At 37.4% G+C, this 18045-nt stretch overlaps 4 protein-coding genes across 4 annotated transcripts in view; 2 read left to right on the top strand and 2 right to left on the bottom strand.

Moving 5' to 3' along the window:
* Positions 1-18045, top strand: part of LOC137580004 (uncharacterized) — a 119580-nt gene that overhangs the window by 80947 nt on the left and 20588 nt on the right. The window lies entirely within an intron of this gene.
* Positions 157-2220, bottom strand: CCDC151 (Coiled-coil domain containing protein 151). Its single transcript, XM_068293996.1, has 4 exons — positions 2127-2220; positions 666-2062; positions 344-596; positions 157-284 (listed from the first exon to the last, which is right to left on the bottom strand). Exons 1-4 carry the CDS (start codon positions 2194-2196, stop codon positions 157-159), a joined length of 1848 nt encoding a protein of 615 aa, XP_068150097.1. The 5' UTR covers positions 2197-2220.
* On the bottom strand, positions 2542-4523 carry Sprn (Spermitin). The gene is made up of 3 exons (XM_068293874.1): positions 3872-4523; positions 3021-3569; positions 2542-2956 (listed from the first exon to the last, which is right to left on the bottom strand). The coding sequence occupies exons 1-3, from the start codon at positions 4425-4427 to the stop codon at positions 2664-2666; spliced, it is 1398 nt and encodes a 465-aa protein (XP_068149975.1). The 5' UTR covers positions 4428-4523; the 3' UTR covers positions 2542-2663.
* On the top strand, positions 16380-17572 carry LOC137580011 (mpv17-like protein 2). Its single transcript, XM_068293928.1, has one exon. The coding sequence runs from the start codon at positions 16523-16525 to the stop codon at positions 17324-17326; it is 804 nt and encodes a 267-aa protein (XP_068150029.1). The 5' UTR covers positions 16380-16522; the 3' UTR covers positions 17327-17572.

Below are 18045 nucleotides of genomic sequence, written 5' to 3'. Positions count from 1 at the left end.
GCAGACCGACAGACGGACGAAGATGGCTATATGAACACATCGTGCTGATTAGCAAATATATCCTCTTTGCAAGGGTATAAATATGGTTTTCTTCGATTTTGTCCCATGAGACAACTACATTAAGTGGCAGTTAATTTTCCATTTCCATTCAAGTTACTATTTTCGCCTGCCACCGGGAGTGGGCCTAAATGGTTTTCTTCTAGATTTCGAGTCCACAATTAGTACAGACTGACGTTTGAGAAAGTTTCGTGAAGGCACTTCATTATCATCATCCGCTGTGGCCACTTTATAAGAGAATAGAGTAGTTGTCAAATAATTCGAATGAAAGTGTTTGAAATTTTACCTGCCGCCGGGGCTTGTTCTGGCGAGGATGAGGAAGTACCAGCTGCCCTTTGGGCTCGTCCAGCAAAAAGATTGTAATAGCACATTGGCATCGGTTGAGGTTTTTCACCGTCATGCACTGATGGTGACTTTGGTGGCTCGGTCTTAAATGCCTCCTCCTCTTCTTCCTCCAGATCGAGCTTGGGTATCTCCAATGGAGGCACCTCCTCAGGCTTGCTAAGCTCTTGACAACGTTTGATCTTCAACTTTAGTATCTATACACAGATGGAGAGAGAGAAAACTTAAAATATATTGTAATATAGATGTGTCTTTCCCTTTTTTACCTCAATCAGATCCTCATCCTCAGCCGTGTGGGTGAGAAAGTTGGGCAATTCGGCAACACTCACATGCAGTTTACGCTCTGGCATGTCAATATTGCTCTCATCTACCTCCTGGACTTTGAAAATCATCTCACAAATGCGCTCTTTTAGATATTTAAGGACCCCCATGGACTTATCGGCTGCATCTACATCCTTTTTCCGCTCAACTTCCATGGAAGCAATATTATTTTTAATTTGTTCAATAACCTCTTGATTTACTTCACTCTCCTTGACATCGGAGAATTTCGAAGCCTCCAATTCGCTGGTAAGAGCCTCACGTTCCGCCTCCAAGTTTGCCTTTTCCGCTTCGGCAGCCTTGCGCAAATAATTCAAACGGGCAGCCGATTCTTTTTGGGCGCTGAAACGTTCAAATACCTCAAGTGGTGAGGTGGCACCAGATGCCTCCATTAATTGTTTGAACAAAGTCTCCATATCGCCGGTCACACTCTCAAGCTGAGACACGGGCTCCCCATCCACATCACCATTCTCAGTCTTGGCCGTATGCTGATCCCCCGAACTGGATCCAACGCTATCCTGATGGACTAAAGTTTTGGTCTCCGCAAACAGTTTGCGTCCAATGCGCTCCAATTCCAGTTTACGTGCCTCCACTTGTTTGCGGAAATCAAGAGCTTGACGTTCTCGTGTCTTTTGCGATAAATTTGCCTGTTGCTCCTGCCGCTGGAGTATCACCTTGGCTGCATCTCGCATTTCGATAGCCTCATTATGCACTTGCTGCAACCGCTCAATTTCGGCCTTTTGTTCGCTCAACGAATGCTCCAACTCCCTGAGACTTCGCTCAAATCGCTCGGCATCGTTCATGAGAGATGCCTCAATGGAACGATATTTCTTACGTATATGCTCTGCTTCCATCCATTGGACATTTGTGCGATGAATCTCGTTCTCCAGTTGGCAAACAAGCTTCCTATTAGCGTCCTCTTCAAGAGTTTCTGGTGGTTTTTCACCAAGATTTTGATTCTGGGCCTCTTTGTTGGCCAACAGTTCGCGATATTTCTCCACCAAACGTGTGAAATATTGTTGACGCATTTTGAAACGATGGCGCATTAGATCCATTTGCTTGCGACCCTCTGTGATCTTGAGATCGGTGAGAAAAATGGCATCTTCGGCATTTTTAGCACCTACCGGATATGTGGCTTTGCCTACAATAATGGTGGGCGTGGCACTTTGTGTTCTTCTTGGCTCGCTGCTAGGCTCCTTAATGACCACTGGTCGTTGTAGAGGATTACGCAAGCGACTCACTTTCACTGTCAGCTCCTTAATATCCTTTTTCAATGTGGTTATCGTATCACAATTAATGCGATTCTGTTTCTGCCATTCGGCTGCATTGGCCGTCTTTTGGCCCTCTTAAAAAAAAAAAAATGGTAAATAATTAATTGCTTCTACAAAATATAAAAATGAAAATCTTACCAGCCAATAAAATACGTTTTTTAATTTCATTGATTTGTTTATTCAATTCGTTTAGCTTCTCGGATTCCATAACGTTAACTGAACTGTAAGTGAGAACAAATTTACATGGCAAACAAGTTGGTTGATTATTTGTTTGATCAATTGAAAGTATGTTACCACAATTTGGTTGCTAACAACAATGGCAACCCAGGGGTCCATTTCATTTCAGCACATTCAATTTTTGTTACCCCATTCTAAAAGGGAAATAACTTCTTATTTAAAGTGATGACGGAAGGACTACAATTATGCTAATATGTATCCGGAAAATTTGAAAATTTAAGCTGATTCTGCCAAACAGGTGGTTATATATATACATGTATATAACTGTACAACTCTAATGAGTTGCAGGTGAATAACAAACACATGCCGACTGCAATTTGAGTTACCACAAAAATTTGTCTTTCTATTTTATTATTTAAAAACACAAACAAACAGAAGGGGGTTCGGTAAAGCCGCCGCTTTTTTTGTTAACACATAAATGGAAACAAAAAAAGAGGACTAAAATGCAGGCCACAATTGTTTGACACAATCGCACACCAGCAACATGAATTGCTCGGCTGATTTGGTTTCTTGGAAACGACAGCTCAATAGTTCTAGTTTACCCTTTGGAGAGTTCGCATAGTTATAGTTCATCCAGCGGCAAGTGTCCTTTCTATTGGGAAAATATTCAATTTTCAAATTGGCAGTCAGTTTCATATGAATCAACAATTCGTTGCTCGCACTGTCCCAGAGGAGCAAGTAGTAGCTAACAATGGGTCCAGGTTTTGCCCAAATTTCAATTTCACCCTCGCCTAAAATATAGAATTTGAGTTTTATGATGCAAAATGGTGTGAAATGAAAATATTTATGTAATACCATAAGGTTTCCAGTCCTTGTAGTTTTCCATTGAATAAATTTTTGTGGGTTCACCAAAAAAGTTTACGCCCGAATTAACTATATTCCAGGGATCAACAATCTCATAGCCTTTGGGTGCTGTTATCATTTGAGCAATATCTGGCTGTTTATTATCTTTGCCGTTTTGAGCAACATCTTGTGGTATGTTGCTGGTAAGCTTCTCTTCGTCGATTTCTAACCAAGACTTATAAGGCCTCGAATCAATATCGAAAAATTGATCAATCCTTGAGATTTTAGAATCGGTTTCGTCCACATTATTTTTATCTGAAGATGAGTGTTCTTCACTCTGATAATCTTGAATGATCACTTCATCAATTTGCAATAAGGGATTATATCGTTTACAGTCAATTTCGAAAAGTAAGTCCTCTAACCAATTTTTTGATTCGAGTTCTTCAATGTGTTCGTCACTTAGGGTATCATATTTTGGTTGAATAGCACTTAATCGATTTAATGAGATGATTGTTTCACCCGTGCTGTCATGAGGATGTCTTTTGAATACCTTTACAAAATCTGATAATCAATAAGGGAAAACAGGAGATCAGATAATTTTATAAATACACTCTTAAATACTAAAGATCAATATTATTTAGGTATTAGCCATATCGAGGTCAATCTTACGAGATAGATGACACAAAAAAGTTGACCTTGTAATTTCTTGCAACAGCTATTCAAGCAATTTGTTCACCTCATAGTTTGACATCGAGCCGACTAATAACCAAGGGTCTAGCAGTCAATGTTTCTCTACAACTATTCATAGGTCCTCGACATAATACATACATTTAAATACAACGACACTAATTTAAAATACTTACCTAACAAAGCTTGGGTAACCTTCCGGCCAATCGATTTTGAAAGTGGTACAATAACTATCTTTGCATCCTTATAAAAAATTTCTTTGGGTTTTGGTAATTTTTCCTTGTCACGAAAAGTAGATCTAAATTTCAAATTGTGAACTGGTATCCCCATAAAACCTTGTATAAACCCAGAGCCAGCGATATTATTAGCCAATATCAATGATTTGTTTTGAGTACTTTCGGGCAAATTGGAGATGCTTGAATCGAAATCGGTCTCGTTGGTTGCTTGGCCAGGCATCTCCATATCAGATAGACGAAAATATTGTATGCGACGGTCATCCATTGCATCGGATTGTTGACGAGACCACTCCGTTATATTCATTTCTCTGGCACCAGCCGAGTCCGAATGATCTGCAAAAGTCAAACGTGTGACCAATTTCGGTTTAATTTCATCATTCATCATAAATCCAAAGCCTTTGATTAGATACTCAATTTTTAGTAGGGAATCGCGTTTTGATGGCTCACTGTCGTGTTTAAGAAGTCCAAAAGTTGAAATATTCTTATCGTCCGACATGATATATGTACTTTGAGAGGATATTTAAAAGCAAAAATAGAATAGAACTGGAAAAATATAAACAGTTCTACGATGACTACCAAAAGTGTACTGAGTAAGTGAGAGATGTCCCAATACATCTAAACTTCCAAATGAAAAGTCTATGGGTTCTTGATTTAGTATATTTTTTATCTCAAATGTCAGTCGTATGTATGTAAATATATATCTACATGGCATCTACGTATGTACATATTTATGTACATACTTATGTATATGTACATATGTACAATTACTTATCTACATTACTATGCTTGACCTGCTTGAGCACATCCTGAACTTATTGCTTTCTTTAGTCACATATCCTTACTCACTCACACGGATGTTGGCCATCGTTCGAAAAGTTTCCCATTGTCCACATGGCAACTACTATTTCCTCTAATTACAATTTGCGCTTTGCTAAACAGAGCGTGCCGAAAAGTGAAAAAGTAATGCCCAGAGAAAGCCAACAACAACCTGAGCAAAAAATAAAAAAGGAAAAAATAAACGAAAATTATATGAGAACGATGAGCAAAAGAAAAGAAAGAACAAGGTGGAGACAATGGATAAATATGCTTTGGAGTGGGCTTCAAATTACATTGACAACAAGTTTTTACTCCAGGGGCTTTTCAATAGGAAAAAACATAGATGACATAACAAAATCTTCTATGGGTAGCCGAAATTGTGATACACTTCAATTGCCTTTCGCTTTCGTCTCTCACCAGCGGCACTTAGAAGCCCATTAAGTCCTTTTGCAGGGTATAAAAATAATGCAAAGTTTCTGCTGGATGGATGAATCAACGAAGGGAGTGATAGAGAGAGCGAGGGGGAAGTTAGCCGCCAGCCAAAAGTTAATGGCAAAGTATGTAAAAATATTTGAATCTCAAATATGGATAAAATGTGTGTGTGTGTGTTGGTACTAGAGTAAATGAATTCAAAGCGCTGCTAAAGTAAATAAATAGCAAATGCAAACCAAATGGGGAAAACGGTGAAAAACACACACAGACAAACAGACAAGCAAAGAAAAAAAAAAACAATAAAAAGAAAGCAACTAAAATGAAAAGAAAATTTTTAAAAGTAAAACAATCAAAATTTGCGCACCATTAAATTTGTATGGTATTCCGTTTTCCTTTGCCAGGGTTTCATGCGTGTGTGTGTGTGTGTGTTTGTCTGGACTGGTCTGTTTGTGTGTAAGTGTGTGCTCTGATATAAGTGTGTGTTTGTGTCAGTGCTCTACATTGACTTTTTTTGTTGCACTGTTTATACCTTTAGATTTACCTTCTTCTTTTTTCTTCTTCTGCTGGAATTGGCAAGTAGCTCACTTAACCCCTTGTTACCCTCTTTGTTGACACTTTCTTTACTCTCTCTCTCTCTCTCAGTCTCCCAGTCTACACATGGGTTCTCACTCTATTATTTACCTAACAGATTTAGAAGCAAACCTAGCGACATGTTCAAATATGACTAGCATTGAAAATATTAGTTCTTCGCACATTAGGTGAGTGTCTCGACTACAGAATATCCTTTCATAATAAAGGATACATTAAAGTCGCCATAAATTCGACGTTTATCATACAGAGTAAAAAGGAGTTAACTAAAAATCTGAATTTTGAATGAATTTCTTCTTATTTTTGGATCACAAATGAATTCTAAAGTATAAAATAAATTTCCGGGTTGAAAATTAGCATCTGTAATTAGAATGAGACTACCATGAGATACTTTTCTCTCTCAAAGAATAAATTCTAATAACTTTGTCTGGTCATTTGATGGACATCGATTCCTCGAATATGCTCTTCCATACAGTTCGTTAGAGGAATTAAACTCAAAACAAATAAGAGATTAACAATTATTGATTTATGCATTTTTTAAAAACATGTGTGCACAACTTTTGTCAGTAAATATTTTATACGTAGTGCATCTAACAGTGCCTGCTATAAAAATAAAAAATAGAGATGTGAAAAATTCAAATTGAATTTATGATCAAACGACCACAGGACGTATGAGTAATAAATAGTTTACAGAATTTAAAGTTTAAAGGATCAAAAATATAGTTTGTTATTATACTTTTAATGCCACAGAATCAGGGATCCCTAGCTAACTGTAAGATGTTCGCCTCGAGTAATTAAATTAAATTGCCAACTAATTGGGAATTTGTTTCATCTGAAATGTTTATTATAAATGTTTCGCTTTTAGCATTGAGTTATTATTTTTCATTAGGCCGCACTTGACTAAATTTATGAAGATAACATTTGTTATCTGAATTTTTGCTTTCATCTCTCAGAGCTTTCACCTGGCAGCAGTAGCTCCCATTCAAGGATACGGATGTGTAGAGGCGCAAGGACAGCTGCTGATGCTACTGCTGCTGCTGTTAGCTGCCAGCTGTTGCCAGGATATGCTTGCAGAGCATTAAAACTAATTACTCATAATCATTTTGGCGGCAAGTGCTGGCAACTGAATCTAGGGACTGAGTACTCAGCCGCCTAACTGTGAGGAGCCTGTGAGCTTCTTGGCACACATTGAAATTAATTAAAATTAAGCCACATGTGGCAAGAATTCAAATTTTGAAAATGACTCAACCGCAAATGATGGGGAAATTAGTGTATGTATGTTTCTTATGTCTGTGTATGTGTGCGAGGGTGTTGTGTGTGTGTATGAGAAATGGAAAAATCAAAAAGTACAAAGTCAAATTTAACAGAATGTATAACAAATGGTAAATCTCTGTAAAATTAATTAAATTTTTCTGATTTAATAAGAAGGAGAAAGCAAAGAAGACGAAAGCCGAGGAGAGAGAGAGAGTCGAACGAGAGCAACAGAGATAGAAACAGATAACGAATGAAAGAAATGATAATAGAAAGTGAGATGGGCTATATTATATGTACCGTTGTGGGTGGTTTTATGCTGATTATGCCATGTCACTCTGAATGCATGTGGTTGTGTGTGTCTGTGTGTGTGTGTGTGTCTGTTTGTGTGTAGTGAGAGTCAGGTTCGCTGACCTTTTGGTCTGACATTTGCTTTTATCCTCGTCACGATGCCCAGGCAAAGCCAGGTTTTGTTTGTTCTGTTCATTGGTGTGTATGTGTTTGTATATACATGTATATGTGTGTTTTTATATGTTTGCATTTGTGTGTGTGTGTGTGTGTGTGTGTGTACCTCCGCCACCTGCTCGAGCAGCAGCTGGCAAAACATTTGCAACGTTGCCAAGCGCAACGCAGCGCGAAATTATTCTAATTAGGAAACAAACCTTTTCCTCTATGCCCCTTGTAATACCCTTTAGCCAGAGGCGGATCCAGAGAAAGGGAGCTTAAATATAATGCTTGTATTTGTAATATATATGTATTTCATTGTAGCAGATCCACCAATCCAATCCTTTTTGGTGGCAGAAGAACTATTTACCAGTTGCTTTTGCCTGGATCCAGCACTGTAATGTTCAGCCGTCACTCCACCATCCATTTAACCTTTCAAAGATGTCTTGCATACACACCTACAAACATCTATTCATATTTGTATACTTAAATATTAAATAATATTTTATAAAACATGTGAAAATGCTAAAGTTTGTGCCATGTATTAAATACATTTTATACCAATAAATGTACTTGCATTTGCCAACTAATTCGACTTTCCTACACGAAGGATTGCCAAAACGATTAATGATCAGGACAAACGCGCAAATTCTGATTCCTTAAGAAACAAGGAAACCTTTTTTAACATTTTTGAAATTTATTTTGCATTTGCATTCTTAGATTATTTCATGCCTCATTTTGATGATAAAATTAAATTTACCATTTTGAAATATAAAGGCAACTGAATTTATGTACCATAATATGGCATTCTAGGTAGTGGGCATCATGGGAATGATTTATTATCAGCCATGTAGATGTGTGAGAACCATGAACTTCTACCTACGGATAAGGATGTGTGTTGGCAGCTTTTTGTGTCAGATACGATGGCGATGGCAGCATCTGCTTAATAGTTTAACGCTTCATGTGCCACTTAGAGTTAGAGTATCCGGGTGTACATACGTATGTATGTACCTAAATGCATACATACATACATACACGGAGCCCACTTACATCACACCTCATTCTAAACTCAATTCACTCTGCATGCTGGCAGGGATAATGGTTATGATGATGCTGATGATAATGATGTTACTTCAGTTTACAGCCACTGGACGACACGTGCTCAATTTTCACATCAGACAACGACGCGTTTCATTTTCCAACATCGCGATGCTATTTGCTGCATGTCCTGATGCCTGGGCTATGTCACGGTGCATGACCAAAGGAAAAGGTATCTCTGATTCAGACGTGCTGAAATCTGAAATCCAAACCAAGCCAAGCCAAGCCAAGCCAACCGTATATCAACCGTCACCCTTCACCCTTCTCTTCATCGTTCTCTCATCAGTGGCAGTGTCGCCTTGATGTATGAGATTTTTGCGCCTCATAACCAAACGCCATGCTTATGACGCGATCCTTTTGGTAATCAGGTGGAGATGTCCCTGTCCCTCTTCCATGCCGCCAGTTTGTTGCTCTTTTTTCAGCATTTGTTTTTGTTTCTGTGCACTCGCCAAAAAGTCCCGATGGGAGGACTAGTGGGTGTTACTTGGTTTGTTTTGGTTAGCTCGACGGGGCGTGAATACGGTGGCTGTCTGTAGACCGGTGTTGTTTGTTTGCTTAAACGAAATTGGCACGACTGGCGTCGACTGGCATTGCTGCCGTCATGTTGACAATTTGCTCGTTTACGTTGGCGTTGACGTTGACATTAACTGCTGATACTGATGCTGTTGCTGACTTGGTTTTCGGCCCAATGGTACAATTCAAATTGAGCCAAAAGTTCCTTTACCCCAAACGATACGCAGCAGCTCCAGCAAATGTACATACCTTTTGACCCCCCAACCTGTCATCATTTGGCCATGTTAATGTTGTTGTACATGTATGTACATATATGACAAAATACATATACACAAACTTGATATAAGAATTCCCTTTAATAATGGGTATGATTTCCTTCTGATTAATAATGTTCTTGGTCCAATCTACATAGACAAAAACAAAAATGTTTAAAGATTTATGTAAACCATTTCACTTACCTTCTTGATTTCTATTAAGGTTGTCCTGCAGTTTAATTCATTTTTCCTTTCGCTTGGTTTTTTCAACCAGTAGTCAACGGTTTTTCCATTTTTCGTTTTGTTCTTATTTTGGCCATTGATTTTGGTTTAAATTCGTCTCATCAATCAGGGAGGTCGCTATACTCGATTCATGAAGATTTTTGCGACTGTCATTGAATGCATTTTGTGTGGTCTCATCAGGAATCTCATTAAGAGCACATTTCAATTCAATTTGCATAAATTGAAGATGAAGCAAACGTTTGATGGATTCAAAATGTTATACAAAAATCGATTTGAAATCAATTAGAGAATGATTTGCAAAATATATATGTATGTATCTCTATCTTTTGCTCTGGCTCCCTCTCGCTCACACACACACACACACACACACATAAACACACTCTATCCCGCTTCTCTTTACTGTTCTTTTATTTGAGTAAGTAAATCATTCAATTGATTTCGGTCTTCAGTTGCTCATTTAATCGAATTGAATTTAACCTCCCTCCGCCGCGGCGCGTCGAATTGGGCCTGGACGTAGGGCAGTAAGGGATTATGACACTTTTTGCGCTTGGCTGCTCCCTTACATATGTATGTACTACAATATATACATATATGTATACATATATAGCTTTTGCTTTCATTGAGCGAAATAAAAATTCAATTAAAATGCGCACATGGTCGTCACTCCAACCCAATTCCCATACCCATACCCGTACTCATACCCAAACCCATTCCCATAAGCCCAAACCCCAAACTCTGTGTATCCAGTGCCAAAAACGAAAAAAAGAACAGACCAGAGCACAGCAAAAGAAACAAGAAAGGAACAAAAATGAAACGAAAAATGTGAAAAATCAGCATAACAAAGTAGAGAAAACTATGAAAATGCATTTGTTGCCCGTGCCTGTTTTCACTTTTCCCCTTTTATTATGTTTTTTTTTTTTGTATTTTTCTTGTCATGCTCTATGGGTCTGGCGAACATCCAGCGAGGTATGTCCTGTCCTGCCACAGGACAGGCGACACAATATCTCTTCCATGCCATGAGACGCGAAGAGAGAGAAAGAGAAAAGAAGACGATATGATGCTAGAACAAAAGTGGCAACAATAAATAAAGGATTGTGAATTGTAAATAATGCCCAAGAAAAAGAGTTTTAGGGATTACTAAACACAAACGCAAACAAATTTGTTAAAGCAAATGGCAATAAGACAAAACAATAAAACCGTGATTAAAATTATAAAAACTTAAAATAGTTCAACAACTGACGAAAAGTATGGACGTTCATTTCACGCTCCAAAAATTTTGTTTATAACAGTTAAGTCAATTTTGGGCAAATAAAATTGATACAAATGAGCCAACTTCTTTCTTTGCATATATCAGTATTTGTGCTAATAGCTAAAGTGCGATTTCCACTGGCGACCACCTCTTTAAGGGATGTTAATAAGGTTTTGTCGTGCCGAAATTTCGGACCAACGCGCGGTCCAAAAATTAATGTCCAATCTGGGCTTTGATGTTAAATAGTCATTTAAAAATTGTTGGCTTGCTTCAAGACAACCAAGCTTTTCTATTCTCTTCCTCAAAATTAACAAATTTGATTTTAAAAGAAACGAATTTTTATGGCCAAGTAAAACCAAGATTAAAACGCCACAATCAAACAACTGAATTTTTTCGCCTATTCTACGGAGTTAGCCACTCGAGCCCCATTATAAACAAATCTGCATATTCACAATATAAACAATCTTGAGAAAAGACTGTAACACTCGGCAGACGGATCAGAGTACCAAATCTGCCGGTTTACCCGTAAACTACGTAGGAAACCCCAGCGTCGCTATCCAAATCGAAATCATGCTGGTGCTTGGCACCAAGATTAAAACGCCACAATCAAACAACTGAATTTTTTCGCCTATTCTACGGAGTTAGCCACTCGAGCCCCATTATAAACAAATCTGCATATTCACAATGTAAACAATCTTGAGAAAAGACTAACACTCGGCAGACGGATCAGAGTACCAAATCTGCCGGTTTACCCGTAAACTACGTAGGAAACCCCAGCGTCGCCATCCAACTCGAAATCATGCTGGTGCTTGGCACCAAGATTAAAACGCCACAATCAAACAACTGAATTTTTTCGCCTATTCTACGGAGTTAGCCACTCGAGCCCCATTATAAACAAATCTGCATATTCACAATGTAAACAATCTTGAGAAAAGACTGTAACACTCGGCAGACGGATCAGAGTACCAAATCTGCCGGTTTACCCGTAAACTACGTAGGAAACCCCAGCGTCGCTATCCAAATCGAAATCATGCTGGTGCTTGGCACCTGCCCTGCACTAACATTCAACAATGAGGCAATTCTGACTGCCAGCAACAAAATGTTAACGAAAAAATTTGAGTTCATTTTAAGATATTTCACTTCTTAATTAATTACAAAAGGATTCGAAGTAGGTTTCAGAACAAGCACCGTTCAGAAGGAAAATTATTATTATTAATTGTGGTTAGGCATTATTAATATTAAGGAAAAATCTTTAAAGTCATAAATTTAAGATTTAAGGTTTAAGATAAGGAAAATTTGATTCAGTTGTTGTCCGAACAGAAGGAAGTAACTGAATGAGAAAACCTGCGAGTTCTGCCGGTATTTATAGGGTTTCTGAAACAAATTTCTCCATGGCAACTTGATGAAAATGATTTTAAGTATTATGCAACACTGACATACATAGCTATCGATAATTATGCCGAAATTCGACCATCCATAAACGTTCCCATCTCCGGCGGTTCGATTGACCTTTTTATCGATATTTTCCGAATGCAACACTGAAATGGTAAAATATAAACAAAAAATAAATAAATTTAGCAACACCAAAAGAAAAATGTGCGTTGCAGAATTTCAATAATAGAATTTCAAATATAATACATAATATATAAACATGTTCAATTTAGTTGGAACTCTACTGTAAGGATTCTAATAAAAGGCATTTGCAATGTACACACATTCATTAAAAGTCTTTTAATATGCAAAGTTTTATAAGTTAATTAAAGACTTACATATAACCATGTACAAACCATAATACCACCGCCGCCGTGTTTTACAGTTTTAATCGTATTTTTTGGATTAAGGGCTTCTCCTGGTCTCCTCCATACGCTGAAACGCCCGTCTGAGCCAAATATATTATACTTTGACTCATCTGAGAAAATGACCTTCCGCCAGAAGTCAATTGGCTTGTCCACATACGCTTTGGCAAACTTTAAGCGCTTTCTCCTATTTGTCAAATTTACGAGTGGCTTCTTGCGAGGAGTGTAGGACCTGAAATTGATCACTCTACGGACTGTTTCCGGGTGCGCCTCCTTGTCAATGTTGCGATCTAACTCTGAGGCAATCTTCACTGCGCTACGAAACGGATCTTTGTCCACCAAATGCTTAATTGTGCGCTTGTCACGATCAGAAAGAACAGGTGGCCGGCCGGATCTTTTGTTATTTTTAATGCGTCCCTCGTATTTGAATCGCCCAATGACAGTTTGAATAGTGGATTTGCTTCTACCCATTATCTTAGCTATCTCTGCATACGATTTCCGCTGCTTTGTGTGGAGTGCCAGGATTCTTCCACGATCATTAAGTGATAACTCTTTGCGAGGCATTTTTTCTATTAAAATCGAAAATTTTGTGAATTGAAAATGAATTTACTTATGTATTTCTGCACACATGTTTCGAAAATCACCGTTATTTCTAAGAAGAACGCTGGCGCCAGACAGTTCAAGAAATTAAGAGTACGTAGACTTTTGTTGAGGCGAATATTTGAATATGTTTACATTGGTTGCAATATTATCAAACTTAAGTTAAAAGTAATTAATTTTCTTTTGCGGCTTTATCAAAAATCATTGTATTGTTTGCCTACTTCAAAGTTTTTTAAATTTAACAAAGATTTGGCCAAGTTACCTGGTGATTTGTGAAAATATAACAAGAGTACGGTGACTTAAGTGGCACACTGTATATATCTAATATTCTGTTAGGATAACAACTGAATCGTGTTTTCCTTATTCCTACAAAAGTTTGAAATAATCGTTTTTTATTAAAACAATCACAATGTTAATATTTCACAAATAGATCTTTATATAGAGGTGTGCCTTTTGGTCCTTAATAAAATTGACCAGGTGTTTGGGGCTCAAGTCAATAGATAATTAACTGAAAAATTCATTCCCATTTATTTTAGTTATTGTAAATTTGCGCTTTTCCCTTTTTTGTGTGTGTTTGCTCGGCATTGGTAAACATTTCAGTAAATGGTTGGGTTATTTCTTTCTTTTTGTTTTTTTTTTTTTCATGGATTTAAATATTTTTTCCTTCCATGCAAGCAACAATAACAATGCGAAAAAGGCCGAAAACAAATTCATTTGCTTAACATTGAGCGCTAATGAAACAGATTTCAATGCCCAAGTACCGTACAGGAGTGCCTAAAGCCTGCGATTCGAAGACCGGAAGTCCCCTGCGGGCAGGTTTGGGGTTCGTTGCCTTGTTTTATGGCGAATTTTCGGCAAAGAAAGCAAAACAACTACAACAACAATGCAAAAAAACGAAAACCCCTAACATACATATAAAAATAAAATTGGATTTTTAGCGTAAAATGTAGAAAGCCGTAAATATATTTCAATTCGCTGCTGCGAAGGTCGCAGCAATATACCTCATGGAAATAAGTATATGTGCAAGACAATTTTTGGAAAAAAATTATATTTCAAATGAAAGAAAAATAATAACTTTATTGTAGCTTGTAATTATAATTAAAAGAAACAAAAAACAATAACAAAAATTCATTTTTTTTTTTAAACTCATGAAAATATTGAAAGAAAAAAAAAATCTTCATAGGAAAAAATTATATGTGCATATTTCACTTTTGGCGAAATTTTAGCCGATTTGAATGATTTCAACTAATCTATTTATGATTAGTAATTAATATGATGGCCTTTTACTTGAATAACCTTGTTTAGGCGACTGTGCATTGAGTCTACCAATTTCTCCAGAGTGGATTTGCTAATTGTTTCCCACTCAGCGAGCACAGCTTGCTTAAGGTGCACTATTGAGTCAAATTGACGTCCATTTTTGTAAACCTTGGCCGTTAAAATGCCCCAAATGTCTTCAATTGGATTAAGGTCTGGGCTTAAAGCTGGCCACTCTAAAACATCAATATTACGTGAGGAAAAAACTCTTTTGTAGACTTTGCCGTGTGTGTTGGAGCATTGTCCTGTTGAAAAATCATATCGTCAGGATAAAATTTTTCCGAAAAAGCAACGAGCTCTATATCTAGAAGTTGAATATGCATTTCCGCATTTGTTTTTGTCTGAATAAAGCATATTCGGGACTTTCCGGCGTATCCAAAGGCAGCCCATACCATTAAAGACCCTCCTCCGAAGTTGCGTTTGTGACGCGTTTGCCGTGGCAGTCGATTATCTCGCCAATACTTGTGGCACCCATCTGGACCGTCTAAATTAAATTTTTTCTCGTCTGAAAAAATTACATTTCGGAACTCGTGAGTCCAAAATTTGTATTTTTCGGCAAACGCCAAACGGGCCTTAAGGTGGCGTGGTAGTAGCTTCGGGACAGGCTCTCGCAAAGCATATGAAATGTTTTTATTTTCGGAAATTATTTGGTTGATCCGTCTCCTGGACACGTTGAGATTCAGATGACTGCAAATTTCGCTGCAGGACATCTCCTTTTTGGCAGCAAGACGCCAAATTTCCCTTTTACAGCGTTCTTGGATGCTCGTCGGTCGGCCGGTACGCTTGATTTTACCATAATTGGTGACATTTTTGCAAAAGTTTGCTATGGTGTTTTTATGACGATTCACTCGGGAAGCAATTTCTGCAATTGTTTTACCACTTTCTTTCATGCCTAGAATCAAGCCACGCTCCTCAGCGCTTAAATGTGTCCCACGTGGCATCCTAAAGGCAATTTCACAACAATATAATAATTTCTAGTTGCCCACGTGTTTTTTTTGTTTACTTACGTTTTTAATTATAAAAAAAATAAAAAAGACCTGCCAAACTTTTTTATGTGACCGCAATCGCTGCCAAATACCGACTAATGTCATATTGCACATATACATCTTTCCTATGAAAAGTAATATGCTGCCATACAAAACGGTGATAACGGTACCGCGAACGGTGGCGAAAGAAGAATTTTGCAAGAACATTCTTGCAGTAGGCCCAAATAGAAAAAATGTGCGTTCCAAAAATAATTGTTTGATTAGTTTTAATTAAAATATGAACAAAAAACATTGTGCACATATACTTATTTCCATGAGGTATATAGCACAATGTGATTTCCCAAAGGGGTCTAAACGAAAGGGCTATGGGTTTTGGTTACTTGCGGTTGCCAAAATGTTGAGAATCGTGTGCAAATGATTTGGTAGTAGAATTAACTCCCCGAAATGCGCGCCAAATGGAAAAGGAGAGGGCACTGGAGGAGTAAGGATATATGTATGTAAATGTATGGGTGGATATATGAATTGGAGCAGAGCAACATGTGCGTTGGCCTTCATTTGAATGCCGCGTGAAGCGTTTGTTTGGCTTTGGTCTAGTAAACCCTTTTTTTTGTTTGTTTGTTTGTTGTGTGTTATGTTTTTGTCCCTCGCCCTGGGCGTTAAATGACTCTGTATGTGAATTTGTAATGTCGTTCGGTACCTTTGCACAAATCCCCTTAAAACTCATTTTGCTTTTGATGGCGTCAAATTGATTTCGCTGCTTGTTTGTTTTTGAAGTTAAAATGAGAGTCGTGTCGTGATCCCATCTTCCGCCACAGTTATCCATTATTATTTTTTTTTTGGTTTTTTTTTTTTTTTTTTAGAACATCCTTTGCTTTATTTTTCGTATTTAATAGTATTTCTTTGTTATTGTCATCGAAATTTATTAGTAAATTTTTTGTTGTTTTTGTTTTTGGCTTTACACGGAAATTAAATTCACAAAATTTTCTTAGAAACTATTCTCTTGGGCAATGTCATATCAAGTATTAATGTGGAGAAATCTGGCGCTATCATTAAATCGATGGAAGTGCTATGCATTCAGTTCAAAATATCTGGTCTACACTAATATGGGTATGTCCGTGGCACTGAGTATGGCCGGTGATGCCTTGGAGCAATCATATGAACGTTACACTCACGAAATTGATAAATGGGATCGCACACGTACTGTGCGAATGGGTATATCTGGATTTACCGTGGGCTTTGTATGTCATTTTTGGTACAAATACTTAGATTATGTTTATCCAAAGCGTACAATTGGTGTGGTTTTACGTAAAATATTGCTAGATGAATTCGTGTGCTCACCCTTTTATTTGGTGGTATTCTTTGTCACCATGGGTTTGCTAGAGAATAAAAACTGGACAGAGCTTAAAGAGGAAATTGCAGATAAAGCATTGATACTCTACAAGGCCGAATGGACTGTGTGGCCACTTGCCCAGCTCGTTAATTTCTTTTTCATCAAACCAAAATATCGTGTTCTTTATGATAATAGCATCAGTTTGGGCTATGATGTCTATATATCGAAAGTGAAATATAGCAAAGTCAAAAAAAGAAGGATGAATAGAAAATTAATTAAGCAACAACTATTACTTCGAGAAAAAAGGGAAAGAAAATTCTCAAAATTTTGTTCTCTTGCCAAATACTGTAAATGGAACAAAATTCAGCATACAGACAGAATGGAATGCTGTCCTTTTTTCTCTATAATCAAGTTTAAATTGTCAAAGGATATGGCTGGAAGGAAAAAGGCAACATCAAAAGAAATCGAAATGGCCCAATGACAACAGAAATGTGCCAAAAGTCAACAATGAATATCTTTTTCCCTCGTTTTAGCCGACCCCCCAAAAAAGTATCTGGTGTGAATTTTTCAAAAGGATGACTTTTACAAATATTACACTGGAAGAAAATAATGACCACATAACCGTTTGTCGATATAACATTGCCAATGTAACATTCGTGTAATAGCATTCAAGTGAAAAGTTTCATATCATACACCACGGAAATAAAATTAAGTACAAGACTTCAAATTTCAACTTTTGCTAAATGCGTATAATCTAAATATTTTAGCTCTTTTCATTTTCTGTACATACATATGTATGTGTGTATAGTGGAAAAGTTTACTCAAATTGGTTTTTTTTAGTGTTGCCTTGGTTCATGCAGCATAAAAACTAGGGTTTCTTCCATTGAGATAGACCGCGTATAAATTTAAGTGGACTTGAACTGAATATTTTTGCCATTAAACTTTGTTGTTATCCACATTACTAGAAAAGCAAATACACATAGTCACTAGCACGTATTCTCATTTGATGCATATAGAGCACATTAACCATATACAAAGCAACAGCAACACCTACACACCACAAACACATACAGACACACACACACATATAGAGATTCTTACACGCAGTGAATGCCCCAGTTAGCTTATACTTGGCCACGTGCCTCAAAAAACTTTCCCCTCGCCCGGTGAGCTTTTAAATTAAATCACAAAATGGAGATA

Source organism: Drosophila tropicalis, unplaced genomic scaffold, assembly GCF_018151085.1.
Source record: "Drosophila tropicalis isolate 14030-0801.00 unplaced genomic scaffold, ASM1815108v1 contig_805, whole genome shotgun sequence".
Lineage (NCBI taxonomy): Eukaryota > Metazoa > Arthropoda > Insecta > Diptera > Drosophilidae > Drosophila > Drosophila tropicalis.
Note: the sequence above shows the minus strand (reverse complement) of the source record. Positions and strands in the feature narration are given on the sequence as shown.

What these genes read in the sequence shown, in the direction of transcription:
- CCDC151 (XM_068293996.1), bottom strand. Translation starts at nt 2,196, where the DNA reads ATGGAATCCGAGAAGCTAAACGAATTGAATAAACAAATCAATGAAATT. An exon ending in AAAACGTATTTTATTGGCTG is followed by an intron (nt 2,063 to 2,126) that starts GTAAGATTTTCA and finishes TTTTTTTTTAAG; the next exon opens with AGGGCCAAAAGACGGCCAAT. An exon ending in AGAACAAGCCCCGGCGGCAG is followed by an intron (nt 285 to 343) that starts GTAAAATTTCAA and finishes TCTCTTATAAAG; the next exon opens with TGGCCACAGCGGATGATGAT.
- Sprn (XM_068293874.1), bottom strand. Translation starts at nt 4,427, where the DNA reads ATGTCGGACGATAAGAATATTTCAACTTTTGGACTTCTTAAACACGAC. An exon ending in GGTTACCCAAGCTTTGTTAG is followed by an intron (nt 3,570 to 3,871) that starts GTAAGTATTTTA and finishes ATTGATTATCAG; the next exon opens with ATTTTGTAAAGGTATTCAAA. An exon ending in CAAGGACTGGAAACCTTATG is followed by an intron (nt 2,957 to 3,020) that starts GTATTACATAAA and finishes TCTATATTTTAG; the next exon opens with GCGAGGGTGAAATTGAAATT.
- LOC137580011 (XM_068293928.1), top strand. Translation starts at nt 16,523, where the DNA reads ATGTCATATCAAGTATTAATGTGGAGAAATCTGGCGCTATCATTAAAT.